The 21621-nt window shown below is 41.4% G+C and overlaps 1 protein-coding gene across 8 annotated transcripts in view; it reads left to right on the top strand.

Annotated features, from left to right (window-relative positions):
* The window catches only part of lcor (ligand dependent nuclear receptor corepressor), a 140991-nt gene that overhangs the window by 65820 nt on the left and 53550 nt on the right, over positions 1-21621 (top strand). For all 8 annotated transcript variants that reach the window (XM_038773406.1, XM_038773403.1, XM_038773402.1 and 5 more), the window contains one exon: positions 3978-4077. In XM_038773406.1, the coding sequence (XP_038629334.1) occupies positions 3978-4077 (100 nt within the window). The remainder of the gene's footprint in view (positions 1-3977; positions 4078-21621) is intronic.

Here is a 21621-nt window from a genome sequence, read left to right as displayed (position 1 = left end):
GATGTCAACACGAAAAAACAAAAATCCACACCGACATCTGATAACCACCTTATGTGTCACACTTGTTGTAGAACCTAGCCCTCGTGAATTAATCTCTTCAGCCATCAGCTGGCTGCAGTTTATGAAACTATCTCATCTTCAGTGGATTTGCTGCATGTCCATCATCTTACATAGATGGACAGTTGCCAATTGAACTATATAAACCTTAATCGGTTTTGAGGACAAACTAAACAGATTCTTGTCAACATATGGGATTCAGGGTAATTAGAAATACACCAAGGGAACACTGGATGGGTGGGCTAGTTACACCAAATGTTTTCTGGTGCCTGAAACTTTTACTATGTTGAGAATGGTCAGAAGCGCAAAGAGTGATTCAGAAGTGTACAGCTGTAGTGGTAAAACCTAATGGTGAGAAATTATTTCAGTACCTCTAAAAAAAACTCTATTCATATTTCACGGATCAGCTGATTAGTAACAGGCTGACTTGATGACTTTTCAAAAACAGGTATGGAAAACTATAGAACTGTTGTAGTGTTTCCACTATCCTTTGTAAAATACGGGAATGTATGATGAAGAAAATTGAGGATTTGTCTGTTAAATCAAAACTTATTAAATAGAAAGCATTGTGGATTAAAAAAGGATGAACCTCTTTAGCATTTCTAACTAAGTGTCACCCAAAGTATCCAATGGAAGAAGCCACTTGTATCTAGAATTCCAAAGACATCTGATTAAACTCCACTTTAAAAAGTGATCAAACTGACATTATGGGAATTTAGGTCAAATCTTCAGAAGAAAACAGAGCATACTTGTTAGAACAATTATGTTGGAGTGTGTGAAGTATTTAGTGGGGTGTCTAAGGATAAGTTTTGAGATTGTCATTGTTTTTAATTTGGAATCCCAGCTATAGTGTGGTGCTACCCATACTTTGCATCGATTGAGCTAATCAAAATAATACGGATAACCTTGCATAATTGAACTGGAATTCAAGTTGGAGGAAGGGAAGCATATACAATATCTCCACATACTTATGGAATGTATTTATTGAGAAGTGTTGAAAGTGGAAGGAGCGATTATGTAATTAGGGAACCATTTTGAGTGTTAACAGCAGGTCTGGTTCCTGAAAACAGCTGCTTCATTAGAAAAGAGGCTGGCATTGCTGCTTTGAAAAGAAATGATCACGCTGCAACAAATTTACCCCAGGAGCAATCCATTCTAATGTTTGGTTACTGTTAACTTGCTAGCATTGAAATTGTGGAGTTTTTTTTGGGTGAGATTAGCTTGTTTGTGTCTTAAGAAAGCAATAATCATGAAATTGTCTTGCACAACTGATGGCTTACATAAGAACTAGGAGCAGGAGTAGGCCATCTGGCCCCTCGAGCCTGCTCCGCCATTCAATGAGATAATGGCTGATCTTTTGTGGACACAGCTCCACTTTCCGGCCCCGAACACCATAACCCTTAATCCCTTTATTCTTCAAAAAACTATTGATCTCTATCTTAAAAACATTTAATGAAGGAGCCTCAACTGCTTCACTGGGTAAGGAATTCCATAGATTCACAACCCTTTGGGTGAAGAAGTTCCTCCTAAACTCAGTCCTAAATCTACTTCCCCTTATTTTGAGGCTATGCCCCCTAGTTCTGCTTTCTCCCGCCAGTGGAAACAACCTGCCTGCATCTATCCTATCTATTCCCTTCATAATTTTATATGTTTCTATAAGATCCCTCCTCATCCTTCTAAATTCCAATGTGTACAGTCCCAGTCTACTCAACCTCTCGTAATCCAACCCCTTCAGCTCTGGGATTAACCTAGTGAATCTCTTCTGCATCTTAGTGCCGTCTGCAAACTTGGACACATTGCACTTGGTCCCCAACTCCAAATCATCTATGTAAATTGTGAACAATTGTGGGCCCAACACTGATCCCTGAGGGACACCACTAGCTCCTGATTGCCAACCAGAGAAACACCCATTAATCCCCACTCTTTGCTTTCTATTAATTAACCAATCCTCAATCCATGCTACTACGTTACCCTTAATGCCATGCATCTTTATCTTATGCAGCAACCTTTTGTGTGTCATCTTGTCAAAGGCTTTCTGGAAATCCAGATATACCACATCCATCGGCTCCCCATTATGTACCGCACTGGTAATGTCCTCAAAAAATTCCACTAAATTAGTTAGGCACGACCTGCCCTTTATGAACCCATCCTGCGTCTGCCCAATGGGACAATTTCTATCCAGATGCCTCGCTATTTCTTCCTTGATGATAGATTCCAACATCTTCCCTACTACCGTAGTTAAGCTCACTGGCCTATAATTACCCACTTTCTGCCTACCTCCTTTTTTAAACAGTGGTGTCACGTTTGCCAATTTCCAATCCGCCGGGACCACCCCAGAGCCTAGTGAATTTTGGTAAATTACCACTAGTGCATCTGCAATTTCCCTAGCCATCTCTTTTGGCACTCTGGGATACATTCCATCAGGGCCAGGAGACTTGTCTACCTTTAGCCCCATTAGCTTGCCCATCAGTACCTCCTTAGTGATAGCAATCATCTCAAGGTCCTCACCTGTCATAGCCTCATTTCTATCAGTCACTGGCATGTTATTTGTGTCTTCCACTGTGAAGACCGACCCAAAAAACCTGTTCAGTTTCTCAGCCATTTCCTCATCTCCCATTATTAAATCTCCCTTCTCATCCTCTAAAGGACCAATATTTACCTAAGCCACTCTTTTTTTTGTTTTATATATTTGTAGAAACTTTTACTATCTGTTTTTATATTCTGAGCAAGTTTACTCTCATAATCTATCTTACTCTTCTTTATAGCTTTTTTAGTAGCTTTCTGTTGCCCCTTAAAGATTTCCCAGTCCTCTGGTCTCCCACTAATCTTTGCCACTTTGTATGCTTTTTCCTTTAATTTGATACTCTCCCTTATTTCCTTAGATATCCAAGGTCGATTTTCCCTCTTTCTAACGTCCTTCCTTTTTGTTGGTATAAACCTTTGCTGAGCACTGAAAAATCGTTTGGAAGGTTCTCCACTGTTCCTCAACTGTTTCACCATAAAGTCTTTGCTCCCAGTCTACCTTAGCTAGCTCTTCTCTCATCCCATTGTAATCTCCTTTGTTTAAACACAAAACACTAGTGTTTGATTTTACCTTCTCACCCTCCATCTGTATTTTAAATTCCACCATATTGTGATTGCTCCTTCCGAGAGGATCCCTAATTATGAGATCATTATTCAGTCCTGTCTCATTACACAGGACCAGATCTAGGACCACTTGTTCCCTCGTAGGTTCCATTACATACTGTTCTAGGAAACTATCGCGGATGCATTCTATAAACTTCCTCCTCAAGGCTGCCTTGACTGACCTGGTTAAACCAATCGACATGTAGATTAAAATCCCCCATGATAACTGCTGCACCATTTCTACATGCATCAGTTATTTCTTTGTTTATTGCCTGCCCCACCATAATGTTACTATTTGGTGGCCTATAGACTACTCCTATCAGTGACTTTTTTGCCTTACTATTCCTGATTTCCACCCCAATGGATTTAACCTTATCCTCCATAGCACTGATGCCATCCCTTACTATTCCCCGGATGTCATCCTTAAATAACAGAGCTACACCACCTCCCTTACCATCCACTCTGTCCTTCCGAATAGTTTGATACCCTCAGATATTTAACTCCCAGTCATGACCATCCTTTAACCATGTTTCAGCAATGGCCACTAAATCATAGTCATTTGCAATGATTTGCGCCACCAACTCATGTACCTTATTCCGAATACTATGAGCATTCAGGTAAAGTACACCTTTGTTGGCTTCTCACTTGAAATGAAGAATTCGATTTTTATTTCTTGCTAATTTCATTTTCTTACTATTTTAGGCAGGCTTGTAGGCAGTTCCAAAGAAATGTGCGCCCACTCCTGCATCAATCTGTCAGTCTGGGCTTTTTGACATCTGTGCTTCTTTTTCCAGATGGAGTGCTTGATCTGTCAACGAAGAAAAATCTTTGTGCCAGCAGTGTTTCCGCAAGCAAGTCCCTGGGCTGTTCCACATCGACTATTTTAGGCAAAGAGTAAGTATGACGTCTGCCTTAAATTGTTATTTCCCCCCCCCCCCACCTTAAGTACTATCTTTTTTATTTTTAGTTTGCATTGGGTTATGACTAAGAACCATATGAATGCTAAGTGTTTCTTTTATACTTGAGGTTTTTCTTGCATTTTAAATTCAACAATGCAATAAGTGCAAGATGTAGGTGGGGAAGAAAGTAAATCACTAATTTACAGCAAATTAAGTGGTTTATTATTACCTATTTATCTTTATGAATTAAAATTTTGTTCCCCTCTGTTTTTGTAGCAGTCAGTTATTTTTGACAACTTTGTGGGTATTTTATCAACCATACTTGCTGGATGATATAGTTAGTCATGGTACAGTCATCCGATAGAATATTTCTATTCCCCATTTAGATTTGATAAACAGAACTTTTGCAAATAAATAGCTGTTTTTCAGAGTTCCCTTCAGAAGCAATCTTAAGTGTGTCAAGAATTGGGTTGTTCTGTGGATATTATTTCAGGCCATTTAAACTAATTCATAAGGTTGCAAAAAACAATCTGTGTGACATAAAATGCAAAGGCCCAGCACCTCCGTATGTGATGAATTGGGAGGAAGCGGAAGCTGTAGTATTTGACTGGCTTTTGTTTGTAGTGATATGTAAGCATGTTTAGCCTAATTGATATTGCATATATAAAGCAGTCTCAATGGGTATCTTCTGCACCTCTTGGATTACACAAGACTTCTCTTCATACTGTAATGTATGCTCTTTAACTTTATTGATGCTGAACATTCATCGTATACGATCATCTAATTGCACATAACATGAAGGACCTATCAACATACTGCAGAATAAGAAGAATCATAAATTCTCTATTTGTTTGATGTAAGAATGTAAGCTTTTTAAAGTATAGTTACTATATTTCATTAGTATGGAAAATTAAAACTAAATCCATCTGCACATCAATGAACTCAGTAAACAATGAGAGCATATGTTCAAGAATTAAACTGTGCCTCAGTGTTTCCTAGACTCTTTGAAATGTCTCCGTTTTCAGGATTAACCGTGAGCAATTAGGGTTATCACCTCTCCTGGAATGTCCTTGAGGGACTAGGAATTAAAGATTAATATTCTGGATAGTGCAGAAAATGGGGCATTATTGGGGGAGACTGGGGGCGCAATTCTCCCAAAATATTTCTCAGTTCGTTTGTGGTTGGTTTTTCAGGGAGTTTCCCGCCGCTCTGCTGGCGAGTTCTCCACCGCTATTCAATGACACTCGGTCACTTTTTTGGACCCGTGGGAGTTTCTCACCGGTTTAACCCACACTTAGAATTTTTTTAGCACTGGGGAGCTGAACTCCACGATCAGGCCGCCATATTGAAAGTGTGCCCTGATCTCTAGGTGAGCTTGTGGGTCCCCCACCCTTGAGCAATGTCACCCCCACACAAATGGGCACAACCCCAAACCCCTCATCCCACAAGTGAGGACACCCTGCTATGGGGTCTCTGGGAGGCTCCCCAAGACCCTTACTGCACCTCCTCCCTTCCAGGACCCCCACCCAGCACCCCCCCCCCCAAACCTCCTTACTTACCTGCACACCCTGCCCTACACACCCCCATCTTTCAAGCCGCCCTCCACCCTCCTTTCATGGACATTCCCCCCCCTCGGGCCCTGAACCTTGGCAGTGCCACCCTGTCACCTGGGCACCTTTGCACTGACACCTGGGCAGTGCTCCAGCCAGCTTGGCAGTGCCACTCAGGCACCTAGTCAGTGCCAGGGTGGCAGTGCCAAGGTGCCAGCTGGGCTGTGCCATGGTACCCACGATCCGGGAAGGAGGGCCAGGGAGCCACCCTGCACTGACCCTGACCACCCTGGAGTCTCCAATGACCTGGGAGGCCCTCCGTTGCCATTAAGCACTGATGGCCCCTGGATGCAACCTCCCTGGGAAGGCCGGAGAATGAAGAGATGCTGGTAGCTCCTGGGTAGGTAGGTCTTAAGTGGGTTTAAGACCTAGTTCCAGGGTCGCCATTTTGTCCTGTCCCTTTTGGGCGGAGTTCCAAATGGGGCGCCTTGCGGGACTTTGGTGAATCCCGCGAGGGGTGGAGGCTGCCGGAAAGCTCGCGAGAGGGCTCTCCAGAGATTTTCCGGCCACGTTGTGCTCGAGCCCTGGGGAATCGGGGTTGTGTTGGGAAAGAGGGAGACGGGAATAGGATTTGGGGGACTGGGGTCGACAAGGGAGACTGTGAATGGGGTAGGGTGTGAGCAGCAGTGTTTTCTGCAGAGCCAGGAACAGCAATAACAACTTAGTGTCATCAGGACTGAGAGCAAAACAGCTAGTTGATGGGTGAGTGAGACTTGGGGATTTCACTGTGGTTAAAGGAAAACAAAAACCAAGGATTTTTACTAGAAGAACCAAAGAGGAGGAGAGAAGGAAAATTTTTGAACCTGGCCTATTGGACCATTGGATGCTTCACTGTGATTAGCAAACAAGATAGATTGACACATCATTTAAAAAGAGAATGGGGTAAATATTTGAAAAGCAATAATCTTAAAGAATCTGAGAGAGTATAGCATTACAGGAGAGAGAATGGGACTGTGGGGGTTCGGATGGTCACTTCCTCCTCCATGATTTCTATCATTCTATGAAAACTTTTTTTATGGTGTAACATAGAAAAGTTGATGCTGAGCTGAGTTTAGAATGATGATTTTGAGAAGTTTGCACAATCTTTTAGTTTGTTTTGTCCATGCCAGCTGACTTTGACATTTGAAGTTTAAGTACACATCAGCTCTGACTGAGACTTCCAACCCGAGTCCCAACAAGGGATGGGGAAAGAGAGATGGAGCAACAGCATCAGACTGTCACATGACCACAATATCACATGATCAGACCTTCACAAATGCCTCCAACCAGAATTGGCAACTCTACTACTACTGCCTGAGTGATGCAGTAGTCTATTTTAGCATGGAAACCTGGGGAATCATATAGGATCCCAAGTGTCATTTTAGGGCTCAATTGATTGGAATGTGCACTGTTCACTTTGCAGTTTCATCTGGAGTTCCAGTTGTCTGAGAGCCCAGAGTTTTTCATTCAGTTTTCTGACCACACATGCTCCATTGGGTTCTATTTAAAATAACCGGGGTCAAAACTGCATACGTTCCCGAGAATAGACCTCCACCTTTGCCTGGAAGCTGGCCAAGTTGTGCGATATTGCAGCAGATCAGCGCCAGCAGTTTAACTCGGGAAGCTTGTTCGCCACACCCATCATTTGTGTTATTGAGTGACCAGCCCTCTGATTGGTCCAGGACTCCAATTGACACAAACTCACCAAGGCTCCTTGACAACATCTCCCAAACCTGTGACCTCTATCAACTAGAAGGACGAGTGGAGCAGATGCATGGGATTTCCCCTCCATACCGCACACCATCCTGACTTGGAACTATAAACTCTCTTCCTAATAGCAATGTGGGTTTTCCTACACGACATGGACTCAGCAGTTCAAGAAGGTGGTTTACACCATTTCTCATTGGCAATTAGGGATGAGTAATGAATGCTGGCCCAGCCAGCGATGTCCACAAACAAACCTTCAGAATGTGGCTAACCACTGTTCATAATCCTATCACCAACTTCATTTTGAAGAATACTGCTGCTTTTATACAAAGCACATTGGGGAGAATGTTGGCTTATTCCATTGGGATATTCTAGGATCTCATAAGCTCCTCATAGCCAAGAAACATTGAGGCTAATCTTTCTGTCCCTAGTGCTGTGTCAGCCAAGCTCGATGAACTCTGCAATGATCTAAGATTGAGCCTGAAACCTTCCTGGTGTTTGTTTTCAGTATTATATCACATAGATTTTTTTTATGCTTCTCTGATTGATTAGTGAATAAATACAAACACATGAGTACAACTGGAATCCTAGAGATGGGAATGACCCATGGTCGATTCACCGTCCAGATTGCAAACTGATCTCAGTGGGGTAGCAATGGAAGAACTGGTTGACTCAGTTGAACAGTGCCACTTCCTTCTGCTGTTCCCTTAAACAAAGGGGAATTATTGGTTTGATTCCATTTGTATTTAAACATACTTTAGAAGTATGATTTGAATTTATTGCACTTTATCATGACCTCATGGACATTGCCTTCCAAACTCTGGTTGCTAAAATAATAACTTTCCTACACTACAACAATGATGGATTAAATTTCAAAAGTATTTAATTGGTCACAATGTGATTTAGGGTGTCTTGAGGCTGTGAAACACACTATGTAAATACAAGTTCTTTGTTTTAACATAAAGGCTACTTTTTGAAGCCTTCGACTTGACAAGACATAACAAGACAACTATCTAGGTCGGCTCATGTAGATTATTGTGAAGGATATGGACAAGCTAATTTAAAAAAGACTGCTTGCTTTGTTTCATGGACTGCTCGTGACCGTTTCTCTTGGCCAATAAAGGCCAAATAATTCATTTTACTACTTCTCTAAAAAAAGTGGCACTATATGTTACCTACAGTAAGACATTGAACAGACTACTTATGATCCGCGGTTAAGTAAATTGACAAAGCCCATGCCTGCTGCAAAAATGTGAAAGTTTAGAGCATTACTCTTTTGATTTCAGGGTGTCATGTTTTCTTGCACACTACATTGCCTTTGATAGGAATTGTATTTTGTAAATAATTGCAGAGGTCCATGAACAGTACACAGGGCAAAATTTTAATAGATTCATAAACTGGACAAACATTGTATTTGGGAAAGAACAGTTATTTATAAAGCCAATTTTACAGTATTTATAAATGTCTTGAAGTCACTATTGGATTCCTTGTATTTCCATGGTAATAGTATTTCCAGCTTTTGAAAACAGGTACAAAAACAAATAATTTCCAGATACTGCGGGTTGGATTTTCGTAATCCAAGTTGGGAGTTGGGATAAGTTCCTGACTTTGCAACCCATCTCTATTAAGGAGGCCCTTGCCTGCCATAAATTTGTTCCATTCTCCCAGTATCCACTATCTATACGACTAATGAGCCGTTGACAAGTTTTGAAAATTATCCTGAAGCTGGCATAATAAGTGGTAGCTTTAGCCAGATCTTTTGAAAAAAACCAACTCCGCTTATAACCTAGGAAAGTGTCAATCAACCACAGTCATTCACAGTATCAATGTCTGAAACCTTTATTCATTTGAAACCTCGTAATCTGGTGTAAATAAACACAGGTAGTGAAAAAAGCTCTTCAAAGAAACAGATGGTTATTACAAGGTAATGGAGATGTTTATCAAACAAAGCTTTCACTCCTCTCTGCCCCTGTGTAAGCATTATTTGTTGAGAACGAAGTGGAGTTCAGCCGGACATTCATGATAAGGCCATTTGTTCAGCCTGCTATTTTTGATACAGGTTCCAGTGGAGGAGGAGGGATGGGGAATAGGTTGGGGATAATGCAGAGTGTGGGCTGGCAATCCATACCCTTATCCTGCACCAGTGAAAATTGCTGGAAACGTGCCTCGGGCAAGAATCCAGAATTGGGTGCCACCCAACAATTTTATAGAGCTCCCGGGTTGACACAACTTGGCAAATATTCAGGCTGACATGTTTGGTGTTATATTTTTTAAGAATGTTTTTTCCAAAAAGCTCTTAGAAGGTTTACTATTGAGGGTGAGGTAGATATGCCATGATGATGCCAGTCTCCGTTTCCTTTGATGATTGATATATTTGGACTGATACCAACAGGCAGGAAATATTCATTGGAGATAGGATGTGCTTAAAAAAAAAGAGCCTTCAATCAAACTGTTGCCACTGATCAAATTGATTACTGAATGAAACAAATGTTTCATTTAAAATGTTATTTTTTTTAAAAAATCTTTCCTCTGGTGATTATTTGTAGGTAAGTACTTAGTTAATTCTCAGCTTTTAGATGGGACATTAATCCAAGGAAAAGTCAACCTGTTCAGATGGATGTGCAAAGCTCTTATGGGAATATTTGGGGACGAGCATGGAGATCTACAAATGTCCTGGCCAAGATTTCGCCACAAAGAAATCTCATCGAAAAATAATTATTCTGATCATTTATCTTATTGCTTCTTGTGGATTGTTACTAGCATGAAATTGTTGTTGTAGTTGCCTATGTGACAATATTATGGAAAATGCTTTCACTTGTTTGACTTGAAAGGCAGTATGTTAATGCATGTATTAATTATATTTCTGTTATAGAGTACTTGTTCATTTGAGTTATACTTTTTTAAAATATGAAAATGCATTTATTTTTATAATTATCTTCCAGTGCCCCAGATAGAAACATATAACAGTATTTAGATATATATGATACGTACAGCCATAGGCTCACTGAAGTATTTTCTCTTCAGTGTTTTTTAAATTAACTTGATCTTAAACTAAGTTTATTTCTATAATAAAACATCACATTTTGTTAATGATGTTGAACTTCTTGCAATTACTGATGTCAGGAGAGTGTGTCCATGAAATATAATTTGCATATGAAACTAAACAAATGCAATTATGGGTACTGGACAACTTATCCCGCATCCCAAAATCCAGAAGGACCTGAAAACCTGCTGCACTTAAAGTTGGAACCTTGGTTAACAATTTGTGTAAAACCCTTTCATTCTATATTTTTCATACTTTAAGTACATACTAGGCCTTGTACCTAAAATCCCAAATATGACAAGTCCCCTGTCCCAAACTTCCTGGATTTGGGGTTACTTGTATTTTGGGGTCTGGTACCTATAGTTTGTGAAATTCAAATACAATAAGAGTAATAGAATAATTACAAATCAGAGGGAGACTTTATAGCCCATTGTTTCTGTATAGATTCTCTGTGAGAGCAACTCCGCTAATTCCGCTCCTCTGGCATTTCCCCATATCCCTGCAGTTTTTTTCTCTTTCAATAATTACCCTTTTGAAACTCACGTTTGAATCTGCTTCCACACACTGTCAAAGACTGCATTCAGATTCCAACCACTTGCTGCGCAAAAAAAAGTTTTCTGGTTCTCGAGTCTTTCACATACTTTTCTCACTACTATTCTGCCCAGATCCTCATGATTTGAAATACCTTATCACATTTCCTCTCAACCTTTTCCAAGGGAAACCATCCCAGCTTCCCAAAGCTATCCACATAACTGAAGTCCTTCATTTTGGGAATCATTCCAGTAGATTTTTTCCGCATCTTCCCCATTGCCTTCACATCCTTTCTAAAGTCAGAATTGGACAAAATACTTTAGTTCAGACCGAACCAGTGTTTTATAAAAGTTCACCATAACTTACACCAATAATAATTTTTATTGTCACAAGTAGGCTTACATTAACACTGCTATGAAGTTACTGTGAAAATCCCCTAGTTGCCACAGTCCGGCACTTGTTCAGGTACACTGAAGGAGAATTCAGAATGTCTAAATTACCTAACAGCCCGTCTTTCGGGACTTGTGGGAGGAAACCGGAGCATGTGGAGGAAACACACACAGACACGGGGGGAACGTGTCTTTCCTTGCATTCATACCCTGTGCCTCAAGGGTTTATCAAGTCAGTATTCCATATGCCATAATAATGGCTTTCTCAACCTTCCCTGCCACCTTTGATAATTTGAGCACATGTACCCCCAGGCCCCTCTGTTCTTTCACTAGATTTAGAATTGTACCCTTTTTTAATATGGTCTTCCCTCAGTCCTCCTATCAAAATATATAATTTCACACTGCTTTGCATTAAATTTGATCTGCCATGTGTCCGCCAATATCATCAGCCATCTGTGTGCTCTTGAAGTTTATCACTATCCTCCTCACACTTCACCATACTTAACTGTTTTGTGCCATCAACAGAGTTTTGAAGGCCCCTGCTGCCAGGATGGGATTTGAACGCACAATACCAGTCCACGAGCTGAGGCTTCTGTATTTCTAGCCCAATAGTATAACTCAGGGGTGGGCAAACTACGGCCCGCGGGCCGCATGCGGCCCGCCAAAGGTCTTTATGCGGCCCACCAAGTCATTAAAAAAAAAACATTTAAAAAAAAATTTTTTTTTTTTTTAAATAATTTTTTTTTAAGGTTAATGGGGGGGGGGGGGGGTGGCTGTTGGGTTACTTACTGGTATAGGGTGGATACGTTGACTTGAGTAGGGTGATCATTGCTCGGCACAACATCGAGGGCCGAAGGGCCTGTTCTGTGCTGTATTATTCTATGTTCTATATGAGGCGCCCAGAATCATAACCGGGTGAAGTAATTATTTTACTTAATATACTATGCGGCCCTTTAAAATTGTGAATTTCTGAATGTGGCCCTTGCACGGAAAAGTTTGCCCACCCCTGGTATAACTACTATGCTATTTTTCCTGGATACACAAAGCATGGACTTTATACATGATCCATGATGAAATTGGATGGGAAATATAATTTGGGAAAGATTTTTTTAATATTAAAATTCTGTGTTTTTTAAGCCTGTACTATCTTAAAAATAATTTCTGAAGACAATTTGGGATCGCACACCTAGTACTGGTGGCACAGTGGTTAGCACTATTGCTTCACAGCGCCAGGGACCAGGTTTTGATTCCCCGCTGGGTCACTGTCTGTGCAGAGTCTGCACATTCTCTCCGTGTCTGCGTTGGTTTCCTCTGGGTGCTCCGGTTTCCTCCCACAGCCCAAAGATGTGCAGGTTAGGTGGATTGGCCATGCTAAATCTACTTTTAGTGTCCAAAAAGTTTGGTGGGGTTACTGGGTTATGGGAATAGGTTTGAGGTGTGGATTTAAGTAGGACGCTCTTTCCAAGGGCCGGTGCAGACTTGATGGGCGGAATGGCCTCCTGCACTGTAAATTCTATGAAACACATTTTCTGAAACTCCAGGTTGCACAGTATATGTATAATTTTGATCCAATGTAGTTAGCCATTTAATATGCTACAGCTTTGCACAAGACCATACTATCTTTCTTAGAACAGTGTAAATACCTTCCCTAAACTAGTCTACAGAACCCACGGTCCAGACATTGCTCATCTTGTAATTTATCATGGAAGTTTTAAGTTGCTTTTATATTTTAATTTGAGTTTTAGGTAAATTCCAGTGTTTGTCCTTAATTATAAGACCGATGAGAGGCAATTTTAACCAAGTTCATCCATCAGGAAACTGAATGGATCAGCGGCAATATTGGTTTTACACCCTGTTCAATTTAACTCCACTAAAGTTAACAGCAGTATTGAGCAGGCTGTAAAATAGGCAAAGTATGGAAAATTCATACATAAATGATCTCCAGTGATGCTCACGATATGGAAGATTCTAAATGGAAATGTGAAACTCTGCAGTATAAAAGCATCTCAAATGTTGCAGTGCAAGTCAAAGGAATTTTTTGATTTATCTTTTGGCCTTTATTATGAAATAATTATTGCAATTTATTTATCACAGTCCAGGAGAAAGGAGATAGATGGTTTCCTGGGGTTTGCGTACCAAAGTGACATGCCAGAACATATTGAGTATTGTCATTGGCGTTTTAGTAGTGGATGTATAATATTTTTTAGATTTATCCTCCTGAGATTGGGTGGCATCTGGGGAAAGCATTGAAGCTGTGACATTAGGATGGAACATGGTGGAGCCAGTGATTGTGGTGGCTGACACAAAACATGCCGGGGAAATATTAAAATATTTTGGATTTACTTTGATTTTGGTATCATTATGCTAAATATGCCTAGTAGTAGCATTGGTATGTATGCTACTAGCAACCTAGATATGCCCAGTAACAGATTCATCTATTCATAATCTTCCTCTCCCCTACTTGCTTTGCATGCAGTCCATCAGTGGATCTCTCTGGGATTTGGACACATTACTCATGTTCATGGCAATTCAAACATTGGAATCACAACTTCATATTTGCTGCTAGTTAGTTCAATAAAAATGCCATGATGGTGAGATGCTAGGTGCTTCCACTCGAGGATTTGGACGTAACAGTAGTATTACAGGGATAGAAAGTTCTTTCTATTCTTGTTATTGACCACATTCAAATTCATTGGAATTGAAATCATTTGAAATGTAATGCTTAGGTACCAGACTTTTTACTGCTGGAGTCCTGAATTGAAATGAAGGGAGAGAAACAATAGTCTATCGGTTGAGAAGTAATACAAGTCACTGCTTTGCTTGAGTTCCAAAAGCTGTATTTTCTATTTATGGGCAGGTATCGATGCAAATTTGTTTAACGCCTGGTCGGGAATCTGAGTGATAAGCAGTGCATGTTGCTAGTTGGAATTACTTCACTGGTCCCTCAGGCCAGTCATACCCGAACTGCTACTCATTTATTTCTAAATTCACTGGCCTCAATCTAGTGAACCATTGTTAATTTAGAGACCTTGTAGCATTTCAAGGTCACTTTATGTTGTCTTAACATTGCAGACTCAGTGGGCTGAATGTCCTCCTTCTCTAAATTCTATGATTCTGTTCTTGTAAATATGAATAACCTAAGCATTGTTAGTTGAACAGAAATAGAAACCTAATTTGTATGGCCCTCGAAAGGTCGATCTGGCTGACTAGTTGTCCGACTGCTTTGATCTGTTAAGTTTTTACTTCTTCTCACAACGTTCTGCACTAATTTCGTACTAGAAACATTAATGGGACAAAAGACAAAGATTTAAGGGAAAACTGTGCAAATGCACCGCCATTATTCAAGAAAGAAGGGAGACTAAAAGCATGAAACTATAGGCCAGTTGGCCTATCATCTGTCATTGGGAAAATGTTAAAATATTTTATTAAGGAGGTAGTAATAGGGCATTTAGAAAATCATGGTACAATCTGGCAAAGCCATCGTGGTTTTATGAAAGGAAACCATGTTTGACAAATTTATTAGAGTTCTTTGAGGACGCAACAAACAGCTGGACACGGGGCCAAGTAGATGCAGTGTATTTAGATTTCCAAAGGACATTCAGGAAGGTCTGACAAAAAAGGTTACTGCACAAGATAAGAGCTTGTGTTGTTAGGAGTAATTTGAGGTTGGCCACATTGATGGGAAGTACACAAATGCAAAATATTTAACCAGAGAGAGAGAGAGCGAGAGTACAGAATGCTGTGGAACAGAGGAATCTGGATGTCCTCATGCATATATCACAAAAGGTTAATGTGCAGGTACAGCAAGTGAAAGTCAAATGGAAAGTTGGCCCTTATTGCAAGGTGGACAGAGTATAAAAGTAGGGACGTCTTGCTGCAGGGAACTGATAAAACCATACCAAGAGTACTGCCTGGAATCTCTCTAAGGCGGGATATACTTGCACTGGAGGCACTTCAGAGAAGGTTCACAAGATTGATTCTTGGGTTGTTTTTTGAAAAAGGTTGTGCAGGTTAAGCCGAAGAATGAGAATTGATTTTATTGAAACATGCATTAGTACATAGAGGACATTGTTTCAGAATAGGGGGTTGCTGCTTTAAGGTGAAGACGAGGAGGAGCTTCTCTCAGATGGTAGTGCATCTTTAGAATTCTCTACCCCTGACAGCTGTGGAGGTTGTGTCATCGTCTATCTTGACCTTGAATATATTTAGATTTTTGAATTATGGAGGGGGGGAGATCAAGGATTATGATATGGGCAAGAAAGTGTTTACACCAAGATCAGATCAACGACGATTTTATTAAATGGCAGACTTGAGACAGCTGAATGCGACTGCATGGTAGCACAGTGGTTAGCACTGTTGCTTCACAGCGCCAGGGTCCCAGGTTCGATTCCCGGCTTGGGTCACTGTCTGTGTGGAGTCTGCACGTTCTCCCCGTGTCTGCATGGGTTTCCTCTGGGTTCTTCAGTTTCCTCCCACAAGTCCCGAAAGACGTGCTGTTAGGTAATTTGGACATTCTGGATTCTCCCTCAGTGTACCCGAACAAGCGCCGGAATGTGGTGACGAGGCTTTTCACAGTAACTTCATTGCAGTGTTAATGTAAGCCTACTTGTGACAGTAATGAAGATTATTATTACTTACTGCTGCTTTTATTTCCTGTGTTCTGTTCCTCACATGGTAACTCACATTTACACGCTCTTTTACTTAATCACTCGTTAACAAATACTCTCCTGCTCACTCACATGCACTTAGCCACTCATTGAGTCGCTCAATCACTCTTTCATTCTCATTCGATAACTCACAAGTGAACACTCTCTCATTATAACACTCACTATTTCACTCTGGTCTCACACTCATTCCATTATGTTAATGTTACCTTCTTGCGGGGCAGCACGGTGGCGCAGTGGGTTAGCCCTGTTGCCTCACGGCGCCGAGGTCCCAGGTTCAATCCTGGCTCTGGGTCACTGTCTGTGTGGAGTTTGCACATTCTCCCCGTGTTTGCATGGGTTTCGCCCCCACAACCCAAAGATGTGCAAGGTAGGTGGATTGAACATGCTAAATTGCCCCTTAATTAAAAAAAAGTTACCTTCTTGCTGGCTGAGGGCAATAGACTACATAGCCCAATTGGTGGTAGCATCCTTGAGTTACGTCAAATTCATTTCATAATAATAATCACTTATTGTTACAAGTAGGCTTCAATGAAGTTACTGTGAAAAGCCCCTAGTCACCACATTCCGGCGCCTGTTCGGGAAGGCTGTAACGGGAATTGAACTCGAGCTGCTGGTCTTGTTCTGCATTACAAGCTAGCTGTCTTAGCCCACTGTGCTAAATATGTTGTGCCTGGGGTAATAAGCAATCCATCTGGCCAATACGATCAGCACCAAAGGATTTCCTTTACCTTGAGTCCTATATAAGGAAATGTTGGTTCTTTATTCACTGTACTTGTGTGAGCACTGCCAGACAACACCGCATATCTACCTTGATGACAGGTTCATGAAACCAACAAAATCTTTACCAGTTCACCTAAATAGTGACAGGCAGTCAGCAGCACCTAGAGGAGAGTGTAAGCGGAGAACACTGGAACAAGCAGTCAACAACACAGGTAGCTGCAAGAAGGATTTTCCAATCATTGAGCACAGAGGTGAGGAGAAATGTATTCACCCAGAGAGTGGTGAGCCTGTGGAATTTGTTAACACAGAAAATAGTTGAGGCCAAACCATTGCATGTTTTCAAGAAGCAGTTAGATATAGTACTTGGGGCAAAGGGATCAAAGGATATAGGAAGGCATTAGGCCATTGAGTTGGATAATCAGCTAGGATCATAAGGAATGGTGGGGCAGGATTGAACGGATGAATGACCTCCTCCTGCTCCTATGTTCTATGTTTCTATGTGAGAGGAAGACACCAGGACAGGCAGTCAGTAGCACCTAGAGCAGAGTGAGAGCAGGACACTGGGACAGGCAGTCAGCAGCACCTAGTGCTTAACATCACAGGAGAAACATAAGTTCCTTATTAAGTTAAGGAGGTTCTTCCTCTCAGTTTCCCGGGAGCAGAGATATTCAGACATGCGAGAGACCCCTACTGGGGCACGGGCTGAGTTTGAAGAGAACATCCAGGAGTGGAATCACAAGAAAATGGTAATTTCATTGGTTGGTGAGAAACTGCTGTTGGTGAGCGTGTTTAAATAGCTTAAACTAGAAAAACGAATCATTTACAAAGAGGTAACTCCTTGGATTTCGGTAAGGAATGCCAGCAATAAGGAAGTAAACTTACATCAAGTTAAAGTGAAATAAGGTAATAAAGTAAACAAAGTAAGATAAAGTTAGCCTAAGAGTAGTAAAGGTAAGTTACCAGTAATTTATTCTATTAATTCTACTTAGGCTAAGTGTAATAAATAGGTTTTAGAGTTACGGGATGGCAGGTCATCTTGGCTAAGTACATCCTGTGAAGTTATGGAAGCATTATATGTCCTAGACAAACATATCTGTATGTGCCACCAGATGCACAAGTTTGAGCTCCGGGTTTTGGAACTTGCGTTTTAGTTGGAGTCACTTGTGCATCCACGACGCAGAGGACGGTGTGGATAGCCCGTTTAGGGAGGTGGTCAAACCACAGTTTAGAAGAGTGCAGCCAGAGAAGGAATGCGTCAACGCCAGGCAGTCTCCAATAACCAGACTAGTAACGTAGGAGGCCCGAGTCTATCTCGCTTGCTAATTGGTTTTTCATTTTGGAAGCTGATGAGGGCGATGGTTCCTCAGGGAAGTGCAGCCAGAGACAGGCCCGTGGAATCATGGGTGGCTCAGCTGTACAGGGAAGGAAGAAGAATGGAAGGGCAATAGTGATAGTGAAAGGACAGACAAAACGGGAAAGGCAGTGGAGTGGCAGTGCTGGTTAAAGAGGGAATTTAAGCAATAGCGAGGAAGGATATTAGCTCTGAAAATGTGGAATCTGTATGGGTCGAGCTGAGAAACACCAAGGTGCAAAAAACATTAGTGGGAGTCTTGTATAACATTAGTGACCCTCCGCCCCCACCCCTCAGGCAGGTCCACGATCCTCAAATTCTGTCTCCTTGACTTATTCTCCAGCTCTTAGCCTTTTATTGACCCATGTCCACCACCCACCACAGCTCTTCATCCATCGGGGTGAGCTGGTTGCTCTGCTGCGACCCCCCCCCCCCCCCCCCCCCCCCCCCTCATCTACTCCATGCTCCCGCACCTCCATCAACGCCTTCACCAACACAGCCTTTATCAGGGCAAGCAAGGTCATCATCTCTCTCCGATGCACCTCTAAATGCTTGGTGACCAGCCTTTCAAACTTTACGGATACCACCTCGGTCAGACTTTCAACCATAATAGGAGCGGCTCCACGCGATGAACCAGCACCCACAATCTTTCTCCCTATTGGACTTGCTGTTCGTCGTTCACTTGCACTCTTCCTTCCCTGACCGTTCCTCAAAAACTTTGCCATTCCATCAATTCCTTAGAAGTTCCCACACCAGCTCAACCAAAAAGTACCCCCTGAAACCGGACATAAAGATCTGAAAATTTCTTCACCCAGAGAGTGGTGAATCTATGGAATTCACTACCACAGAAAGTAGTTGAAGCCAAGACGGTGTGCAATTTCAAGAAGGAATTAGATATGGCTCTTGGGGCTAAAGGGATAAATTAATATGGGGGGGGGGAGGTGGGATCAGGGTATTGAACTTGATGATCACCCAAGCTCAAAGGGCCGAATGGCCTCTTCCTGCTTCTATTTTTATGTATCTCCAACAAGAGAGTATCTAACCATTATCGCTTGACATAATGACATTACCGTCGCTGAATCTCCCACTATCAACATTCTGGGGGTTAACATTGACGAGTAACTGAACTAGAGTAGCCATATAAATATTGGGGCTACAAGATCAGATGACAGGAATCCTGCGGTAATGGAATACTCTCCACTTGCCTGGATGAGTGCAGCTCCAACAGCACTCCAGACATTCCCATCGGGAATGTTCTTTCTCAATCTACCCGATCTAATCCTATTAAAGTTTTATAAGTTTATATAAGATTCCCTCTCACTTTTCCAAACTCCAATAAATATAATTCTAACCAATTTAGTCTCTCCTCATATGACAGGACAAAGCAGCCCGCTTGTTTGGCACCCTGTCCACAAACATTCACTCCCTCCACCAATGATGCACAGTAGCAGCAGTGAGTGCCATCTATAAGATGCACTGCAGGATCTCACCAAGGCCCCTTAACTAGTGCCTTCCAAACCCCCAACCACCACCATAGAGAAGGCCAGGGCAGCAGATACCTGGGAACACCATGCCATGAACGTTCTCCAAACCAATCACCATTCTGACGAGCAATATATCATTTTTCCTTCACTGTTGCTGGGTCAAAATCCTGGAATTCCAGCACTGAGTGTCTACCTGCCCCACATGGACTTCACCAGTTCAAGAAGGCAGTTCACCACCACCCTTTGAAGGGCATTTACAGTGGGCAATAAATTCTGGTCTAGCCATCTCCCGGAATAAAAAAAAAGTAGAGTATGAATTTGAAATCAGTATAATTTCGAAGTACATAGGCAAAACAAATCAGAAATTCATATTTAAACCTGTATAATTCTCTGGCGAGATTATTCCCTGTATGCTGTCTTCATTTATGTTTACCAGAGCAGAAGGGACACATCCAAGCGTTGAGACAATATGGTGGAGAAATACATTTAGGCTGTTTTATAGCATCAAAGGTCTGAGTTACCAGGAAAAGTTAGGAACTTGGATTTTTCAGTCTTAGGGAAAAGAGTTGCCCAACATTCTGGAAGTATACAAGACATTAAACAGCTTGGAAAATGGAAATCCAGGAAATTACTAAATTGCTAGGTTAGAATTTGTAAAAGACAAATTAGGATAGATGGCACAAAGCTGTGCTTTCGCAGAAGCTGTGATCAAGAGGTGGAATGGACAGCAGAGGTGAAAACGCTGAAATTATTTAAGAACCAATTAGATACCATTGTAGGGCTAGGCTGCACTTGGTGGATGAACTTGTTTTTGGAGATTTTAAAATAAGTGAAATGTTAAATGTGAGGCCACTGTTAATAGAATGCTATTAGTCAGATTTTACTGGGCTTGTTTTTTGGGCTTGTTTTTTTTTTGTCTACCAATGCAATGGAAATATTGAATCTTCCTTACCAACTGACTTTATAACTGAAAACAAATGCAGCAAGTTAGCTCACTACTTATCTCCGGGAACTGGATCAAACTGAACGAAGCATAATTCTCTCTGCCAGCTTTCAGGAGCCAAAGCAAAATTTCTATTGCTGACCTTTCGAGCAAGACGACCTACAATTCAGCACAGATTGGCACTTACTGGATACAGGATATCTAGTGTAAGCAATCTCGTGCTGAGCTGCTTTTTTACATTTGTTACAAAGTAGTGATTTTCACCATATATCTTATCCGTGTTTGAATGTAGAATATAATACGGTTCCTTTTATTTTCTCTGCCCTTGCAAATTATCTGCAATGACCTCACTAAATTTCCACCCATCTGACCCATTGCTATAAAATTTGCATGTATGATAAACCTATTTGAGTACACCCTTGATAAGAATATTAGTGTTTTACAAATGATGCAGTTTAGTATTTCTTCACGAATGCTACCATATAGAGGTTGTTCTGAGCCAATGATTCAACACATTTTCAAATTCTCAAAACAATAAAAGTATTAAAAGTTATCTGGTGGAGTAGGTGCAATAAGAAAGCCAGATCGGGTAAGTGAAAGCTTTTTGGTTAAAAATCCTGAAGGGCTTTGATAAAGTCAATAAGAAAAAAACATTTCTAGTGGTAGAAGGGTCACTAACCAAAGGATACAGAGTTGATGTAACTGCTAAAAATAACCAGAGGTGAGCTAAGAAATATTTTAATGCAGTGAGTTGTTATGATCTGGATTATACTGCCTGAAAGGGTGGTGAAAGCAGATTCAGTAATCACTTTCAAATGGGAATTAGATAAATCCTTGAAGAGGAAACAATCTGGAAGGCAATGAGGAAAGATCGGGGGAGTGGAATAATTGGCTAACTCTTTCAAACAGCTGGCACAGAGACAATAGACTGAACTATCTCTACTTCTGTGCTGTATCATTCTATGATTCTATGAATGCAGTGGGTATGAAAGCAGTGCTAACAAATGGTTAGCACTGCTGCCTCACAGCGCCAGGGACCCAGGCTTAATTCCGGCCTTGTGTGATGGTCTGTGTGGAGTTTGCACGTTCTCCCCGTGTCTGCGTGGGTTTTCTCC

This window comes from Scyliorhinus canicula, chromosome 16, assembly GCF_902713615.1.
Source record: "Scyliorhinus canicula chromosome 16, sScyCan1.1, whole genome shotgun sequence".
Classification (NCBI taxonomy): Eukaryota; Metazoa; Chordata; class Chondrichthyes; order Carcharhiniformes; family Scyliorhinidae; genus Scyliorhinus; species Scyliorhinus canicula.
The sequence above is the reverse complement of the archived record's forward strand: the minus strand, read 5'-3'. Positions and strand labels throughout refer to the sequence as shown.